At 40.7% G+C, this 18952-nt stretch overlaps 1 protein-coding gene across 1 annotated transcript; it reads right to left on the bottom strand.

Moving 5' to 3' along the window:
- Positions 1-289: 289 nt before the first annotated feature.
- hadh (hydroxyacyl-CoA dehydrogenase) lies at positions 290-17456 on the bottom strand. Its single transcript, XM_022249088.2, has 8 exons — positions 17209-17456; positions 13745-13873; positions 13446-13603; positions 12943-13069; positions 6140-6229; positions 5590-5662; positions 3901-4017; positions 290-1553 (listed from the first exon to the last, which is right to left on the bottom strand). Exons 1-8 carry the CDS (start codon positions 17323-17325, stop codon positions 1429-1431), a joined length of 936 nt encoding a protein of 311 aa, XP_022104780.1. The 5' UTR covers positions 17326-17456; the 3' UTR covers positions 290-1428.
- Positions 17457-18952: the final 1496 nt, after the last annotated feature.

The following is an 18952-nucleotide window of genomic DNA, read 5'->3' as shown; positions in this document are numbered from 1 at the left end:
TCACGCGGTTTTGGACAAGTCCCTTTTGGGGTCAAAAGGTCACGGGGTATTGTAGACAAGAAGTCACGAGTTTTGTCACTCGCTTTTTGGCCCGTAAGTTGAGCCCAAATTTTGTGCAAGGCCGCGAGCAGTTGGAGAATTCCCTGAGGTTGGGGAAAGTCCCTTCTGATCTGGAAAGTCCATTCTGATCTGGGAAATGGGGAGGAGGGTCTGCTCTGGTATCACCCGTTACCTACTACTAGAATTTCACGCAATACCCTTGTCAAATGAACAGAGAACAGAAATTCCATTCAAATCCCGATTTATTTTATTCATGTTGTCACCTTGAAACAGTAACAATCAAATTCATGTTCATGTAATTCAATTAAATTCATCAACGATGGAAAGTCGATGTTTGACCTATCTTTGGGATATCTGGAACACAATTTCTATCCTGAGGATAGTTGCAGAATGTAACCAATGACGCTCAATATTTTGAGTGACCTGAAGTAGATTTCTGAATTGTGAAACACAAACATTGCTGCAAACTGCTTCCTGGCAACGGAAACCAGAAATATACAAACTTAAATCCAAAGTTACTGCATGCCGTTTCTATCCTTAGCTAGGATAATGTTTCTCAAGGCAAAATGCAGCCCAGGTTCATTTATTTGCTTTCGCCTGAACTATGAAGCTGCCTTTCCAAGGCTTGGAAGTTTAAAACATCAAAAAACAAATTGGTGTGTCAATTTTAACAGCTCGTACGTTGTGCTGGTATGGGTTTTACTTAACTGTCCAATCATTATGGAAGAAAGGTTATCAGTGAAGGTATAAACTTATAGTCAACTAGTTTAACAATCAGTTTTTCCCCTACCTTTTTTATCCAAACATGAGGCCAAATTAAAAAATACACCTATATCAAGCATTTTGCCTTCCTTCTCAAAAGCAGTTTTAAAGTGATCCACGGGGTTAGCTTCCAATTTTTCTATGAACATCATGCATGTAGTTACTTGCATGTTGCCAAATTGTATTATTGTCTGCAACTGAAAATGGGAGGGGGGTTCGACACTCTTTTTTGAATATCATTCCTTGGTTCCCAGTTTGATATTGCTATATTTCACAGAATTTTCAGATACATGTATCTCACTATCTTTTAATAGCGATTTTATTCATTCGGATGCTTTTCAAGAGTTTACCAACTTCGTTGTCGTTCAACGGAAAATCACAAAACAAATATAATTTTAATACCTAATTGCATCTCTTTGAAAAATATGTAAATCAAATGTACATGTCTTTCATAAACCAGTCTTAACTGCTGCCCAGGCCCAAACCCTCGCTGAATAATAATTTCAATTTTCCAGTTTCGGCTGAGATCATGTCCATTATGAGTGAGATGATCGTTAACCCTGCTGAACCTGATCGAAAGAGACCATTTTCCTCGGTGTTGTAAATTTACTTCTTTCCATACGTGTAGAATCCTTCTCCCGTTTTTGTACCAAGCTTACCTTCGGCCACCTTCCTTTCTAGAAGAGGACTGGGCTTGAACAGTGGATTATCCGGATACTTTTCATGCCATCCTAAAACAAAAGAAACGGTTATGGAACCCTACCCTGTCAGTAAATTGAAATTTTCACATCCATGAAGGTTAAGTACACTGTAACTGAAAGTTAGCACTAGGAATGAGAAAAACTGTGAAAGGAATTCACAATCGCATTTGCATACAACTTTCCCCCGCCTGACCCAGCATATATGCAGGCTATTGGATACGACAAGTGCAGAAGCAGTGTGACAATGATGTAATAATGGTGGAAAATGTTTGCAAATGTGACATGGAACACTAGTCAAAACAGTGAGAAAAATCGGACTGCAAAAATTGCAAACTTTTGTGGGAACATGAGAAAAGGTGCAAATTGATGCGAAATCTGTAGCAGAACTGATGCAACCTTATTGCAAAAGATGCAAATTAGAACAAATTCTGCTTTTGTGTTCCACACCTATGATGCAAGGTTCCATCCGTCATTGACAGTCTTTGAATCAGATTTTCCATTTCCAGGCCCCAAAGTCATGGAAACTTGTAATAATGATAAGAGTAATGGAAAATTGAAAGAAATTTGAGAAGGATAAATTATTTTGAATTCCACACTCAGAATATTAATCAAATAACAAAACATGGATGCATTCTGAACTGAGCAGCACATGAATCTATGCATAGCTATATTCATCTATACATGCTATAAGAGATGGACCTTCATGAGCCAATAGGAAATTCCTTAAAAGCAATATGTGTGACATTTTGCCAATATGAAAATTTGTTATCCACCTCAAGCAGAAGCACCTCTTAATCAGTTGAAAAGAGCCATATTGGTCATGAGTGTTCATGTCAATTGTAGCAATGCGACTGTAATGCGGGATTTCATTGTCGTTCATCAATCAGCAAAATGCAGTCCAAAGGTGCCTCCCTTGCTAGAAAATTGCAACCTCTTTTGGTCTAGCTCCAGGATAATACACTAAGGACACTCAATGAATATTCAGGTATGTCTGAAGGTACATAATGTACAGTACCCTTATTCAAGGGATAATTTCAGCTGCAACATTAGCATGAAAAGTGCCCAAGTTTCTGTTGAAAAAAGTAGATTGTTAGGCTGCAACAAATGGAGGGATTGTGTAAATATAACTGTATGCCTGAATCAACTCCTTAATTTCAGGGGTCAATCTCATAGAGCTGCTTACGTGCAACAAACCTTGCTCAAAAAAAAAGGTTACCAGCTCAAAATCTATGTGATTGTCATGCTCACCAAAACACAGGTGAATACCATTCTAAAACAATATACATCACACAGACTTTTGGATGGCAACCTGATTTGTCAAGCACGTTTTTTTCATGCTAAAGCAAATTTTGTGCTTAAGAAGCTCCATGAATTGGCCACAGGAGCTATGTCCGAGGGGAGAGTTGATTAAATTTTGGCTGAAAAATTGTCCCACATGCCTCAAAAGGAGAGGAATGTCGTTTGAAAAATGGCTGCACGCTGGCTTGGAAATTATTTGGGAGGGGGGGTTGTAGGAAAACACATGTAATTACCAATGTAACCGGCTAACCCAGCAAATATTGAAAACAAATGGCCATTTGCCTTGTATCTTGACAAACCGAGAAGTACAATGCCTTATAATTGTAACGCTGTCTTCCTGTAGCAATTGCCTTCTTATTCCAGTAAATGAAAGATTGTACCTCTGTCTTTGATGATCCTCTGCTTTCCATATTGGGAGATGCACATTTTTAAAGACTTGTGAAAGCAAAGAAATCATATAACTTCAAGCTCAAAGAACACATATTTAAGTTCAATATCAACAAATATGTGTATTGAAAAACTAAGTGTGAAAATATGCGGAAATCTTTTTAGACTCGCGTAAAAATCTGAGCTGCTTTATCCACCTGTTTCCACTGATGGGAAAATCTTTTTCCCACTTGTGGAAACACTGTGAACATGCCTTTCCACTTGTGAGAAAATCTGTGGAAATCTTTTCCCACTTTGAGAAACATTTTTACAGTTTGTGAACTAAAAATAAATGCCTTCGGAAAAGAGAAAGTGTGAACAGATTTTACCATTCACAGGTTGACTTTCAATCACAATGTACATGTTCTGTTATCATAGGGCTTTTGGGATGTCTAGAAAGGAAAAACACTGTAAATAATTCTACAGATTGCAACAAATTTTCATGAATAACAAGTTCTCTATCCCTAATACAGTACCAACAATAAAATTATCTTTTTGTAAAATTAGTTCATGATACAAGCAGTATCTTCTTGTGATCCAGAAAATGATTAAGATAATGAATCAAGCTGTTGATAAGACAGCAGTAATGTGAATAAGAAGTGCATTCAATGATTCAGTTGATTTCAAACACACCAATGACTCATAAGCTCACCATCTACGATGAATTTTGTGACATCAAGGCCTACATAGTCCACTAACTCAAATGGACCCATTGGGTAGCCAGCACCAAGCTTCATTGCGGTGTCTATATCTCTTGCTGAAGCATCACCTAAAATTTTAAGATAAAAGCTCAGTTTTGAGTGCCATAATTACGACTAAAGCTCAGAATACATGTACTCTTAAGAAATTTACAGTCCTGCTGTCTCAGATCTGAACTACTGTCCATATGAATACAAAACTACTGGAAAGGTACTTGGCCCTCAGACAACCAGGTTAGTTCAGGGCATCTCACAACTGGGAGTGAGGGTGATGGCGGCAGCAAGAACTCCGCTGTGCCACAGTTGATTATTTTGAAACCTGGTATGCATGCAAGGACAATCCTCATCATAAATTTGATCTCAATCAGACATGGGTTTTTTTGGTTACAGTCACTGAAGTTCAAGGCTACACATATACCAGCCTGTGTGCACTAAGCAGGGCAGTGGAAAAGCATACAATTTTGGCTGACTTGTCTCAGAAAAATGTGCGCTGTGTAATAGTGGGCATTTTCACAAAATTTGTGTCACGAAAGGAAAGGGACTTCTTCAAACTCCTAAAAGTTCAGCTCCTGACAGAAATTCCCTTAGAAAATATTGGAAACAATGTTGAAAGGGGGCAGATTATCCCACTTGTATGTGTTGTTTGTCGATCACCCTCATCATGTGCATGTGGCCGATTCATACGCATGTATTCTTGATAGGTAATGAATTTGCTTTCAAACAATTTAAACATGTTCTTTATGTAAGTGGAATGCGCATGTACTGTACCTGTATAATGAAAAATTAATAAAGAAAATTAATCAAATGCAATGACAAGGCACGCGAACTCATCACAATCAATGTCAAAGCGATGTGGCCTGCACTGTCCTTGATGTTGCGGGGAATGTGCACGTACCATACATGCATGTTAACATTTTAGTTGGTGACTGACTACAGAGTTACAATTTACATGTACACATGTACACATGTACAAAGTGAAAGAAACCAGTGAATTTTTGTGTGTGGACATAAGAGGGTGTACATGTTGGTCAGGGACTGGGTAGTATTTCATAGCAGAACAACGGATTTTAATGACACATGCATTTAACATTAGTTTTTAACTTGGGTAGGGATATATTTCTCTTCTCTTTTCCATGCTTTGGTGGGGTGTTTGGAACGAGTCTTTGTTTATATACAATGTAGGCCCTCAGATAGCCCGAGAATCACAAACGCCCACCGTCTGTCTTTTTCAATTGGATAGGGCAGCATGAAAACCCCCCATAAAGAACACCATTTGATCACTTGGGAATTTAAAAGCCGTGGTCCTCGATTAGCAAGCATTATCAGTGAGCCTAGTACAACAGCACTTTTATTGAATGGGCTTGTTGACAGACGAGCTGTTTAGAAAATGCTTGTGCTAAATAGATAGATAACAATACTTTTGCACTCAACCGACCGGTAAAGGCACTTGTCTTAACCAAAATCTGATTTCACCCAAGATTTTTTTCCTCACAGGAATGTACATGTACATGCTTCTGTCGGGACTGGCCAAATATGCTCATCTAAACCAGAATCTTGTTCCATCGGAGCTTGTATTACTAAAAGAGTCAACTGTACTTTTTTTGGTATTGAGCAATCTTCCGAGGATGGTCAAATTTCAGTACCTCTTTCAAGAAGTCTAATGGATTCCATCATGTAAGGAACAAGGAGTCTATTGACAATGAAGCCTGGAGTGTCCTGAAGGCAAACATAACATAAAAGCTTTGTCAATTGAAAGCAATGATGCACACTTGGACCATTCATTAATGAAGATACACAAAATGAAGACCATAATTGTAGTAGCTCATCTACATTTACATGGGCAAAGGAATATATGTACGTTAAACCCTTACGCAGACCACCTCAATGAATGGAAAAGGCCCTCTTGTAACACAAAGGTAAATGCAAGTCTCTGTTAAAATGAGTCTGGAATTGCAATAGCCACATTTCAAGTTTTTGTTTGATGAAAGTGGACACTGCACTGTACATGGGTGGGTACTATGATGTACTAGCCATTAACTCTAAAGCGGCCCCAGCAGTTTCTGTCTCATTATCACATGTCAAACGTTATTAACTGGATTGACCTGGTGTTTAAACATCAGAAAAACCTTCTGTCAAATTTTCTGAATCTACCTATTGATCAGTCAAACCAGCCTATTCCAGTCCTGTACTCACCTTGCATGCGACTGGTACTTTGCCTAATTTTACAACAAACTCTGTGAGTGTCTTGATTGTAGCTTCACTCTGCTCTGGCGTGCTAACAACCTGCAAAAGAAAGGCAATACCAGTACATGTATATTTGCTTCCATATGCAGAATCTGGTACAAACTCAGTCACACCTGTAAGTGTGCCTTCTGCTGCAAGTATTTGTGTGTCTACAGAAACAATGCGACAAAACTGGCTCTTTGGATTTCCATCCATATCTACAGGGTTTACACTCATAAAGGAACAAAGTGTGTCCGCTCAAATACTGAAGTACTCTCAATTTTTGTGCCTGCTCATAACCATTTACAGTTCATGAATGTTATTTTTTTGAAAATGTCAAATAAGCACACAAGCTAGGACACTGGTGGCAGGGCAGTAAGGAAGATTTCATGATGGCTACTCAAGGTAACTCACGTATGCTGCAGTAATGTTTTAACCAAAGGACATCTGTCTGGTCACGTTTTGCACTCCCTAGAGGCCATTTTGGACACCTTGTTTTGTAACTTGGACGTACTCTTTTTTATGTAAAGCGTACACACCCATTTTTCAAATGCTGGCTATAAACCCTGCATGGCAGTAGCATTTGTTACATGTATCTCCAACACTTAAATATACATGTACATGTGGTCCTCTTTTACAGAGATGGCAAGATGCCTCTAATTTGTACATATTCACTGGAAGACCATGAAGACAAGTTGTGTTCCCCCTCATCACCCACGCATGAAACCACTGCACGTACTGGTACAATGTACATGTATGCGAGTCTTTCACTGGCCAAAAGTCATACACGTACATTCAAGCAGCAAAAGCATATACCAGTAATTGCTGTCCAGTACGTGTACGGTATGTGATAATTTTAGTTTCAACACCATGGGCATTGCGAGGATTTCCCCAGGACAAATTTGCAGCAGGGAGTGGGGGTTAGGGGTTAAATAATTAATAGTGGAAAGGGGCCAATTTGGGGGAGCTTATTGGTGTTGATTTTCATCCCCTTATCTCTTTTTACATGTTTCATGTTGCTTTTTTCCTTCTGTTTTGCCTTTACTGTTTCATTCTGGGGGGTAGTCCCCCCCACTACACCCATGGCGAAAGCTCACCTTCAACAAAAGACCTGCAGGTGCAAATGACAGCTGGCTCATTTATTTCTCTTGGCTTAATGCTGAACAACTCAGTAATAAAAGAAAATCACATGTGCACATTAAGAGACCATTCCCACGAATGCTGATCATATGTAAATATCAACAGGTCAAGACTGCCCCTACTGTCACCTGTATCTCCACCACTTAAATAGCATTTTCGGTCATGAATATTAATAGCTCTACCCAAATCAGTAGAAAAACTAAAGAAAGCATACACCCTGAAAACCAAGTTGGTGAAGGCAATGAATCAAAATCGCATGCTGGATTTTCATCAAGCCAGGGTTCAAGCAAAATGGTCATACATATTTAAAGACCAACTCCAACTGTTTAAAAGTTTTGAAAAGAAACTCTGTATTGCATTTAGTGTTTAATAAATCATATATTCATTACCAAATCATGTCTGCATTGCGTCTGTATTTCTTGTAATTTTGCCGAAACTTTTGAACCTTGTCTTTGAGTTTTATGAAAAATTTCCACAATCTGACCGCTGGTGGTGCTGTTGAGAAACTAAATCTGTGTGATGTAATACCAGAGAAAACACTGACACTGGTATCCGTGGCATGACTGGTTCCGCTATGAACGTACATATACTGTACATGTAAATGGAGCTTCATGTGCATGTCAGGGCGACCCCTGTGTGCAGGTTCTACTGTGCCGCATTATCTCTTTTCCGTCAAGAGTTTGTTCTCCTTTCTTCATGACTTACAAGAATGCCCAAATTGTGCATCTTGGTGGACGTACTAGAAATTCTGCCAAAGAACCAGGATTGAAATTGAGTTTTTGAAGAATGAGAGCATTCTTCAAGTTTGTGCTGTCGTCCGCAGCTATGCGTGCTATGGATGCATATAGCGCGCCCCCAGCTATGCGTGCTATGGATGCATATAGCGCGCCCCCAGCTATGCGTGCTATGGATGCATATAGCGCGCCCCCAGCTATGTGTGCTATGGATGCATATAGCGCGCCCCCAGCTATGCGTGCTATGGATGCATATAGCGCGCCCCCAGCTATGCGTGCTATGGATGCATATAGCGCGCCCCCAGCTATGTGTGCTATGGATGCATATAGCGCGCCCCCAGCTATGCGTGCTATGGATGCATATAGCGCGCCCCCAGCTATGTGTGCTATGGATGCATATAGCGCGCCCCCAGCTATGCGTGCTATGGATGCATATAGCGCGCCCCCAGCTATGCGTGCTATGGATGCATATAGCGCGCCCCCAGCTATGCGTGCTATGGATGCATATAGCGCGCCCCCAGCTATGTGTGCTATGGATGCATATAGCGCGCCCCCAGCTATGTGTGCTATGGATGCATATAGCGCGCCCCCAGCTATGCGTGCTATGGATGCACATAGCGCGCCCCCAGCTATGTGTGCTATGGATGCACATAGCGCGCCCCCAGCTATGCGTGCTATGGATGCATATAGTGCGCCCCCAGCTATGTGTGCTATGGATGCATATAGCGCGCCCCCAGCTATGCGTGCTATGGATGCATATAGCGCGCCCCCAGCTATGCGTGCTATGGATGCATATAGCGCGCCCCCAGCTATGCGTGCTATGGATGCATATAGCGCGCCCCCAGCTATGCGTGCTATGGATGCATATAGCGCGCCCCCAGCTATGCGTGCTATGGATGCATATAGCGCGCCCCCAGCTATGCGTGCTATGGATGCATATAGCGCGCCCCCAGCTATGCGTGCTATGGATGCATATAGCGCGCCCCCAGCTATGCGTGCTATGGATGCATATAGCGCGCCCCCAGCTATGCGTGCTATGGATGCATATAGCGCGCCCCCAGCTATGCGTGCTATGGATGCATATAGCGCGCCCCCAGCTATGCGTGCTATGGATGCATATAGCGCGCCCCCAGCTATGTGTGCTATGGATGCATATAGCGCGCCCCCAGCTATGTGTGCTATGGATGCATATAGCGCGCCCCCAGCTATGCGTGCTATGGATGCACATAGCGCGCCCCCAGCTATGTGTGCTATGGATGCACATAGCGCGCCCCCAGCTATGCGTGCTATGGATGCATATAGCGCGCCCCCAGCTATGTGTGCTATGGATGCATATAGCGCGTGCACTGTGGTATTTCCTCTCCATGTAATACATCAATATTCATTAGATGCTAATAAGTTGTGGCGACATGTCCATTTTTAAAACTGCAGACTGGACTCCCAGGAAAAATAGGAACAAAAAGTGTGTTTTATTAACACAAAAACGTGTGTTGAAAAGGAGATGTTGATATGTGCCAGTTTTCTTAGACTTGGTTCTTTTGAATAGGATTCAATATGAGAAAAATCAACATCGATGGAGTTGGTCTTTACGTCAAAGTGCCAGTCCAAATCGTCATAGACCGGTAATGTCCTTGTTGAGGAGGTGGGGCAGCCAGTCAAGGCATCTGTCTGATTCTTAGTATTTGTCCCAGTTTACCCCCACATTTGACTAAATATCTGCTGCTGTTTAAAACCTTATTTCATCTGCCTAATTTATATTTATCAAAGTATTTCATGAAAACATTGCTTTTTTCAGAAAACCCTGATGATTTTCCCACATTTGGAAAAATGGATTCCTATAGATCTAGCACAGCTGTTTGATTACCTGTAAGTATAATCACTGTACTCGGCAAACTTCATTTCTTTCTGTAAATCAACATTCTGTTTGGTGAAGTAATCATTCTATGCTGCATCTGTTCTTTCAACTTAAGTGAACTTTGACACCAGGTCAATCTGAAATTGTAAGTGCACAAGCTAGGAAGCCTGAAGGTTATGGATCTGATTTGGTAAGTATGGTACATGTACATGTAGTAAGGTTGAGATCTACGGCAGCACCGTAATTTGTATCTTTAATCAAGTGATCAGGGAATGTTGATGATTCAAAACTGTCACACTGACTTTAAGACTAACAATTGTGATAAGTATAATGTAGGGTCCAAGGGGACGGTCAGGATCACAGATTTTTTTCCATGTCTGATTGTTGAAAACATGGGGATACATATATGTAATGCTTTAAATTGTTACTGATGCACCTCTACATGTATTACTTTATTTTGATTAATTATTTCTTCAATTTTTTATGTTAGAGGAGGGATTGACCTCCCCTCCCTTTGATCCCCACCAGATTAATCAATGACACCTTGAGCATTTCTAGCTCTCTCAAACTCATTACAACTAGGGGTCCACCACCCTGTGACTGCCACTTTGGGACCAGAAGTAAAAAGGACCAACACTGCAAGTTTACAAAAAACATTATGCTGCAACACAAATAATCCCACCCAGTATCAAGTACATGTATGGACTGGTTCTACTTCGTATATGTTAAGTTCAAGGAGAGTACACTAAAGTAAGGATACTACTCAACACACAAGATCCATATCTAGTCTCTCCTTATGGCTTCCCTGTGTGCATACAATATCAGACTGACCAAGTGTCAAAGGTCACTTCAGTTGAGAGAACAGACACAGCACAGCAACAACAAATTTGCCAAACAGACTGACAATTTGCCAAGTACAATGATTACGGTTAAAGGAAGGGGACACTTTTGGTTTTTTGCCGTAATTTCAAGACAGATTGGCTGATTACTGGTTTTAAGATTCCACTGACTTACTTCTTGTTTGAGTCAACTGCTTTGTGAAAAATCAAGAAAAACAATGGCATTTTTCTATGGTGAAATTGAAGATCTTCTACGGTTGATTGACCGGTTCTGTAAACAGAAACAGTCCAAGGTCCCTGGCACCTTGAAAAATTACTTTCATGGAAAGGTTTTCCTCCAGAAATATCCAGAAATTATCCAGCTACACATGATACTCTACCATTTGGGGCGGCCACTTGAAAGACGAATGCTAGCGAGCTTTTTTGGTGGACTGTTATTTGCCCGGTTCCACAAACATTTGCCAGTTCTACAAACAATGCCATCTGTACGGAAGGTCTTGTTTTTCTGACACAGGACATGCACTACACACACACTGAGTGGGCACTGTAACATTATCTAAAACTTGTTTGTGGAGCTGGCAAAAAATCTTGCAGTTACTTTTGTATCTAAAACATATACATTTGAAAAAGTATAGAACTCATATTTTCTGCAAGATTTTCAAGTAAACTATTTCAGAGAAATATGAATCAAGCCCCCAGCAATTTTCCTTTTCTGAAAATGAAGCCCGTTTTTTAACTGCGGAGTTGGCTAAATTGTGGAACTGAACAATCAACTGTAATAAAAATCCATGAACTACAGGGTGTTTGCAAATCATAGTAAGCAAATAACACCCGCAGGATCAGGGTAGAGAACAGGCATGACAGGTTCTCTTTCCCTCTTAAGAAAGGGCAGTTTTCAAAGGCCAGTAGTCAGTGAATTTACCAAGGGGTAATGCACCTCCTTGATTATACCGGTATGTATGTATACATAGCATTATTGCCGACTCATGGAAAAAACTTCATCCTGGAATGAATCATGCAGTCCACTCATATCCATGACACTGATGCAAAGAGAATAACATGTATCATGCAGGTTTTGCCCGTACCCAACGTATATTAATAAGCACTGTATGCTCAGTGCTTGTCCAAGAGCTTGCGAAAAAAACCTCACAAGCTTACTCGCGTGGGACTCGAACCCACGACCTCCTGCTTACTAGTGCAGATGTCTTAACCACTCGACCACCGAGCTTGCCGGGGTAAGTAAGCAGGAGGTCGTGGGTTCGAGTCCCACGCGAGTAAGCTTGTGAGGTTTTTTTCGCAAGCACTGACCATACAGTGCTTATTAATATACGTTGGGTAAGGGCAAAACCTGTTATATAAAATTAACATCTCCCAACGCAAAAATACATCTTGAAAAAAAAAAAAAAAATACATCTTGAAAATGTATCATGCACATGTGTGCACGATCATGCTAAATGACCACTCTTTCACGTCAGTATACACATTAATGAAAGTCTAAAATCTCCATTCTTAGTTGACTAACTAAAAATCATGGGCAAAGTGGGACTATCTTTTGAAACATGGGAGGTTTAACGTGAGGAAATCATACTTTCTGTTGATGAAAATTTTCTCGCTATGGAGCTTGGAAATGGCCACCATGTTTGCCCATACCATTATGCATTGGGGGTCATATGAGATTTAAAACATTTTTGCAAAAAGAAAATCCTTTCCTAAAATAAATGTTAACTTTAAGCTCATCCTTTTTATTTTCTACTTTATACCTTATGCTCAGATTCCTCTAACTTCAGTTTAAAAGGAATTTGCTAAATTTCTGCCGGTATGTTTTTAGCTGCTTTTAATATTACCCGTTCATTCATTATTTAGATTCCCATATTATCTGCAATTACTGCAACACCTGTTGATGGATGTGGTGTGTATAATAAAACGAACTGTTAAACGATGGTTGGCTGACCATCGTTAAAAAAAAAGAACAGAGTTTAGTTTTTCTCGAAAACTACAGCATTCTGGGCAGAAATATTTTACAGACTGAGGCTGTTTTGTACTATTTTTCGCATAAGATATTCCTGGATTATACGGTAGTTTCATTTGGGGGATTTTACCAATGGTGTCACCTACATGTACCTTTAAATCAAATTTGATCCAATTTGATAGTAAACAATGTTTAGATTTCTGCTAACTGAACTTAATAGTTCGCCCTCTGGTTACCTCTACAAGCTTCATAACAGGCACTGGATTGAAGAAGTGAATGCCTCCAAAACGGTCTCTTCTCTCCGTTACACTGGCAATATCTGAGATGGGAAGTGAGGAGGTGTTACTAGCAAAGATGGTCTCCCTGCAATGTAAAATGGGAACTTAAGACTAATTAAACTTTCCAACACAACAAAGTTTGCAAAATGAAAAGTCCACAAGAGTCACTTCTTAAGCCTTACTTATCCACTTTTGGTAGAGCTTCCTTATAGCTTTTTTACACATTTTTTGAAAGTAAAAAGGCCACTTGTGATGATCTATTAACAGCTTTCACAAGTCCATGGCATTGATCTTCTATCTCAACTTTGTTTGAAAGTTAATTTGTAAAATATGCAACTTCTACCTAATTAGCAGAATAAAATTTTACAGAAAAGCACAGAACTGAAATAGACATCCTTTTCTACATGTACTGTAAACATTTTGCCAAAAAATTTATTAACAATAACATGCTTCAAACTCACGGAGGGGCTTCTTTGTCCAGTCGACTGAAGAGCTCTTGCTTTACACTGATGTTTTCTACTATAGCTTCAATTACAAGATCTGTCTTTGTTACAACTGAAGAAGCATCTGTGCTCACGTCAATTAATGACATTGCTTGCTTTGTGAATTTTTCAGCTGCCTGCAACAAGACAGGAAATGTCATTGCACCTGTATGGCTATGTCACCGATCTTTGCACGCTAAGCCTGGCTGCAACAAAAATAATAGAAAAGAGGACTACAAGAGTAAAGCAAAAAGACATAACTGAAAACGTTAACATACCTTGGCATCTTCTCCAAACTTTTTTTTGGCAACTCTAGCCAAACTCCGCTCAATCGTCAGTTTGGAATGTGCAAGAATTTCATCTGATTGGTCAACCACAGTAACATGGTGTCCAGTTTGGGCAGCAACCTGCATTCCAATATGAAAGTTTTTTACTCATGGAAGTAAACCTATGATTTCATAGACCTACTTTTCAATACGTGTTGTTCAGATGGTTCTGGAAATATTCATCACACACCCCATGCTCCCAAGGGGAACTTTCACAATCACAATTTTATGTCATAAACTTAAAACAACAAAAACGATGAACAATGTACCTGTAGGAGGGGCACTTATTAATTTGACATAGATTTTAGATGTTTAAATACTCAACAGGAGCAAGTTGAGAGGGTTCAGGTGAGGAATACCTGTATTTCTTAGAAACACTTTTCATACAACTCGGCACTATTCTTCAACTGCAGACACAACAGGGTCTGTTCAACTGTACATTGTATATGTAGCTCTAATGTTTCCACCAAATGGCTGCTGACTGCCTTATTACTCTGTACATGTACATGTATGAACATAACTTCATGTGACCAGTAGTAGGCAGCTTTTAGTGGGTTTGACCACGTGTGTAAAAATTCCTGCTGAAATTTATGCAGCTGCCGCTCTTTGAAATCTAAGGTGGCCAAGATGGGCTACACAAGATAAATTTATTGAAAAGCCGAGTCCTGGTGTTTGGCATAGAAACAGTGCAAATTTTTTTTTTTTACTTTTTAAAGCAATTTGACAGCTTTAAACTTCAAATCTTCCAGTAGTCATTTCCAGTTCATTTGAAGAACTTTCTTAAATCAGTAACAGGGAAATGAATTTTAATAAAGTACATGTATGGTATTTTACCATAACATGAGATTCCTTGTTCTGCTAATATTAATTATTCTTGCATAATAAATTACAAGGAAAGTCCCTTAATTTAATTGTCTTTTGCTTATTTGTGTAAACTGTTTCTTCACTAGCCCAACACTAAATGTGGCACCCCATACATGTATTTCCAGTGGTCCCCTCTTCTGTGACTCCATATTAACCACCCACATCCACCTTATCAGTAAATCCCCCTCCACAATAAGTCTGCAATCATACTAATGAACAAATAGTTTTAAGAGCTAAGACAAATATCTTAATTTCCTTCAAAATCACCTTCCTGTGGCTGGTCTACAGACCTACATGTAACGCAACTCCAACATTAGCAACCATGTTCTTTGTTATTTGCACACCCTTGGACCACCGAATGTCCCATTTTGCCCATCCACACCCTCTCCATTCAACACCCTTGGGTTTATACTTGTCTGTGCCCTTTCCATGGTGATCAGGTTGGTGCATATCCCATCCCACCATTACCTTTATTCATGAACATGGCAACCCAGTTTCAACCCAGGTAAACTAGCTCTCTTCTGGGAAGAAATATGAGAAACAAAATTAAGAATGGATCCACCACTAGTTTTTATTCATATTCACTCACTTGACAAAAAAAATAATTTGAAATTTTGAAGATAAGAAAGGGGCCCCATTTGCACCCTTGTAATGCTTCACAGAGTCAAAAAATATTGATGACATCACAACACGTTAAAAGTACCGGTACATAAACAATAAAGGGCAAACTTTTAGATGACATAAAGACTTCTGAATTTTGGGGGGAATTATGACACAAACTCTAGTATCTGTAGGAAAATTAGCCAAAAAAGGGTTGTTTATTTCTTTTACACATAAACTAAGATTACAGGATTCATTTCCAGCATTCCTGGTTTTTTTGCAAAACTTTTGAACACAGATCGATGGGAACAGGTAAACTCGTATATGTACATGTACAGTACATGTACCTTGGACAACTTGTACCATGGACAACTCGAACCATGGACAACTTGTACCATGGACAACTCGAATCATGGACAACTTGTACCATGGACAACTTGGACCATCAACTAAACATAACTGTACCAACTCGTACCTTTGCCGAGTTGCACTTTTGACAACTCGTACATCCAGGAAAGACAACTCGTACCTTTGTGTACGAGACAACTTGTACTTTCATCATGTTCACAGAAATCAGACCCTGCTCAGGGCTTATTATAGTTGTAATTAACTTGAGTGTTCGTTTCCTAATTTGCTATTTTCGCTACAATGCCTTTCCTACATGCTGGTGGGGTGACATTAATGTGAGACGCATCAACGTCGTGCAAGTGCAAGGCAACTGGTGCTGGCCAACGTGGCTAGCCGTTGTTGCATGCAATTTGGAATCTTCACCATGCAGTCCACCGTGATGATGGAGTGATGTCACGTTTTCACTTATTTCAAAGTTTGTAAAGTAAAGTCAGTTGTAACTTATCCCCCCAAAAGACTTTTAATAAGGAAGGCAACCACCCTCCCCTCCAAAAAATTAAAAAACACCCCCAAAAAGTTACTAAACAAAGCCATCATTCCCCACAAAATGAAAAAGTCCAATAACGTTTTCCAAGAGCCATAAGAATAAATTGAAGTCCCCTCCCCCAAAAAAACAAATTCAGAGTTCAGTAAAGTCCCCCCCCAAGAACAAAAGTTAATAAGGAAGTCAAGTTGGTAAACAGTCAGGTTGTTCGACATCCGTCACGTAAACCGACGACACAAAGGCCCGCGGCAGGCACTATGCAGAAAATCATGCTGGCGCTCAAGATCTCTCCGGGAGATTTATGAAGATTTTTCCTTAATATGTTTGTCAAATCTGATCTTAAACATGCTGAAAAGGAAGAGCAAGAAAGTTATAACTGAATTGCAAACATGAAGGTACGAGGGGTCTTAACTCGACGTACGAGTTGTCCAAGGTACATGTACTGTAGGCCTACCGTATGAGTTATCCAAGGTACAGGTTGCCCATTATGAGTCATCTAAAGTACAAGTCATCCAAGGTACGAGTCGACTCGAAGCAGACAAACAAAACAAGTGACTGCTAGCCGTTCAATTGACTGGTCTTAAACGTACATGTTTAAGACTGGTCAGCACATAGGGCCTAGGCCTACATCATACACGTATATTCCCTTAAAGACACAACAGGATACATTGACATTAGTTTTTGCCAGACTAGTAGCAGTACATGTACGTCATGTAGGTGGGCGTCAAGCTGGGGGGGGGATCCAACAGGGCAAGGGCAACACAACGACACATATCTTCCATGTCTTCGCACGTGTCGTACTATCAGCTGACTATAACATAAAGTAAGCCTACATGTAAATTGTAATGGTACAATTTGGCGTACATGTACAAGTTGGTCGGAATCCGCGTTGGCACGTACGACTTGACACGTACGAATTAACTAGGATTCGGCCAAAAACTGCATGAAGCCTAGTAAAACCATTGATAAAACCATTGAACAGACCAACACTACCCAGCTTCACTGCCAGCATTGGCAATTGCAAGCCCCCAAAAAGTTTCCACATTTTGGTGGTGCTTACCTGTGCTATTCCTGCTCCCATTTGACCACCACCGACGACAGTAACATTTTTTATTGCTGCCAGTCTCAATGCCGATGTGGTGAGACCCCTGTGAATCACTTTTGTGACAAAAGACATGCTGAAATATCTTTAGTTTCTGTCACAACCCTTAACAAATTTTTCACCAAGTTCTGTCACAATCGAAGTCACGATCATACCACGTAATTAAGCGATGGGGGTACACGCTTTCCGCACACCGTATACCGGCCGGCTGTAGCTAAAGCCGTTTTTCAATACTCGATATATCGTACCTGCTAGGCTCTATCTGCTTTTTAACACCTGACTTTGAAGTTGTTAGCTCAAAAGTACGTGCTAGCGTATCACAGAAACATCGAATAAGATACAAAAGATCAACAAATAGTAGTACTTTAATTTAGTTTCAGCACTTCAGGCCTACAGTAGGAAATCGATTTTGGTGACGATGTACAGGATACGAAGTCGTGTATTGGAAAACGGCTCTACGCGTTGTCTGCTTACGTTGCGCGCGTGTTTGTTATTACACAACTGTCTGGGATACATACATGTACATGTACATGTGCATGGTATATACACGGGTGTCGGTCACTTCAATCTTATGCTGCTTCCACCATAACCTTTGATATTGATAAAAACTGGACAGGACACGCCGCCCTCCATCTTGTGCACCCACGCGTTTCTTCAGTGAGGGGTGCACCGCTGCAAATAAATTAGAGAGAAACCACAGGGCTCAAACTGTTGGATGTGGCTATGGTGTTTCCCAGTGTTTAACAATGGGAAAGCAGGACTTTTGCATGCCTTGAGTGGGCTTCACGAGGGCACTCTATTTTGTCCTTCCCACATATCAAATTGGGAGAAATTTTGCCTCTCTACATTACAGGCTATTTTTAAAAGTTTACTGTAACAAGTGACATTCTTGGAAGATCTACAACTGCGCACAATGGGCCGTTGATGACATGTATTAATTCTTAGATGTGGTTGTCCATTTGCCTCCAACTCCAAGATGAAGATTTATTGACAACTTGTACAATGACTCCTTGGCCGAGCCCTCTCCACTGCCCAGTCTTCATTGTCCAAGCTTGGTTATTACTGTCTCCAAAGATTTCTTGAGACCCACGTTCCTCTCTCTCTAACCCCCATGCCACACCCACCCTCCCATAAAATAACAAAAGAAATAAACTCCCTTGTGCTTTGGCCATCATGCTGGGGTTCTACCGCAAGAGTCACTTATTGTGCCAAATGGTCACACAGAGGAAACAGTTGCACGAACTTGCAGTGTTAGCTATTTCTGCAGCAAAATGGATCGCTTGGGGCGTACAGTCTACAAAAGGAAGACAAGTTGGTTCCAGATAGGCAATAATTTGTCCCCTGCAAAATGTTAGCCCAAACACAGTCGACTAAAGCTGGACTCGCCGAAAGCCTACATAAGGCCAACACAACAGCAGATGGAACTCGCTGTTTCCAGAGATGAATGGGGGCTCTTTTGCACCACGCCCAATGCAGTGCCGGCAAGGGATGTCATGCTGCTCCGTTCAAAAGCTGCAGAGACTTCTCCTCTTGACAACCTCCAACACAAGAAAAGTGCAGAAGTCTAGTGCCAGGGTTCAGCTGATCAGTCCGAAGGAGGTGTCTGCGCGACATACCAGTTTGTCTACTTCAATTCTGCAGTCGACTCGGGCATGCAGGCTATCGTAGATCACCAACGGGAACATCCAGATTGTGATGGCCG

Source organism: Acanthaster planci, linkage group LG19 (assembly GCF_054643075.1).
Source record: "Acanthaster planci isolate LZ-2023a linkage group LG19, COTS_SCS, whole genome shotgun sequence".
Classification (NCBI taxonomy): domain Eukaryota; kingdom Metazoa; phylum Echinodermata; class Asteroidea; order Valvatida; family Acanthasteridae; genus Acanthaster; species Acanthaster planci.
The sequence above is the reverse complement of the archived record's forward strand: the minus strand, read 5'-3'. Positions and strand labels throughout refer to the sequence as shown.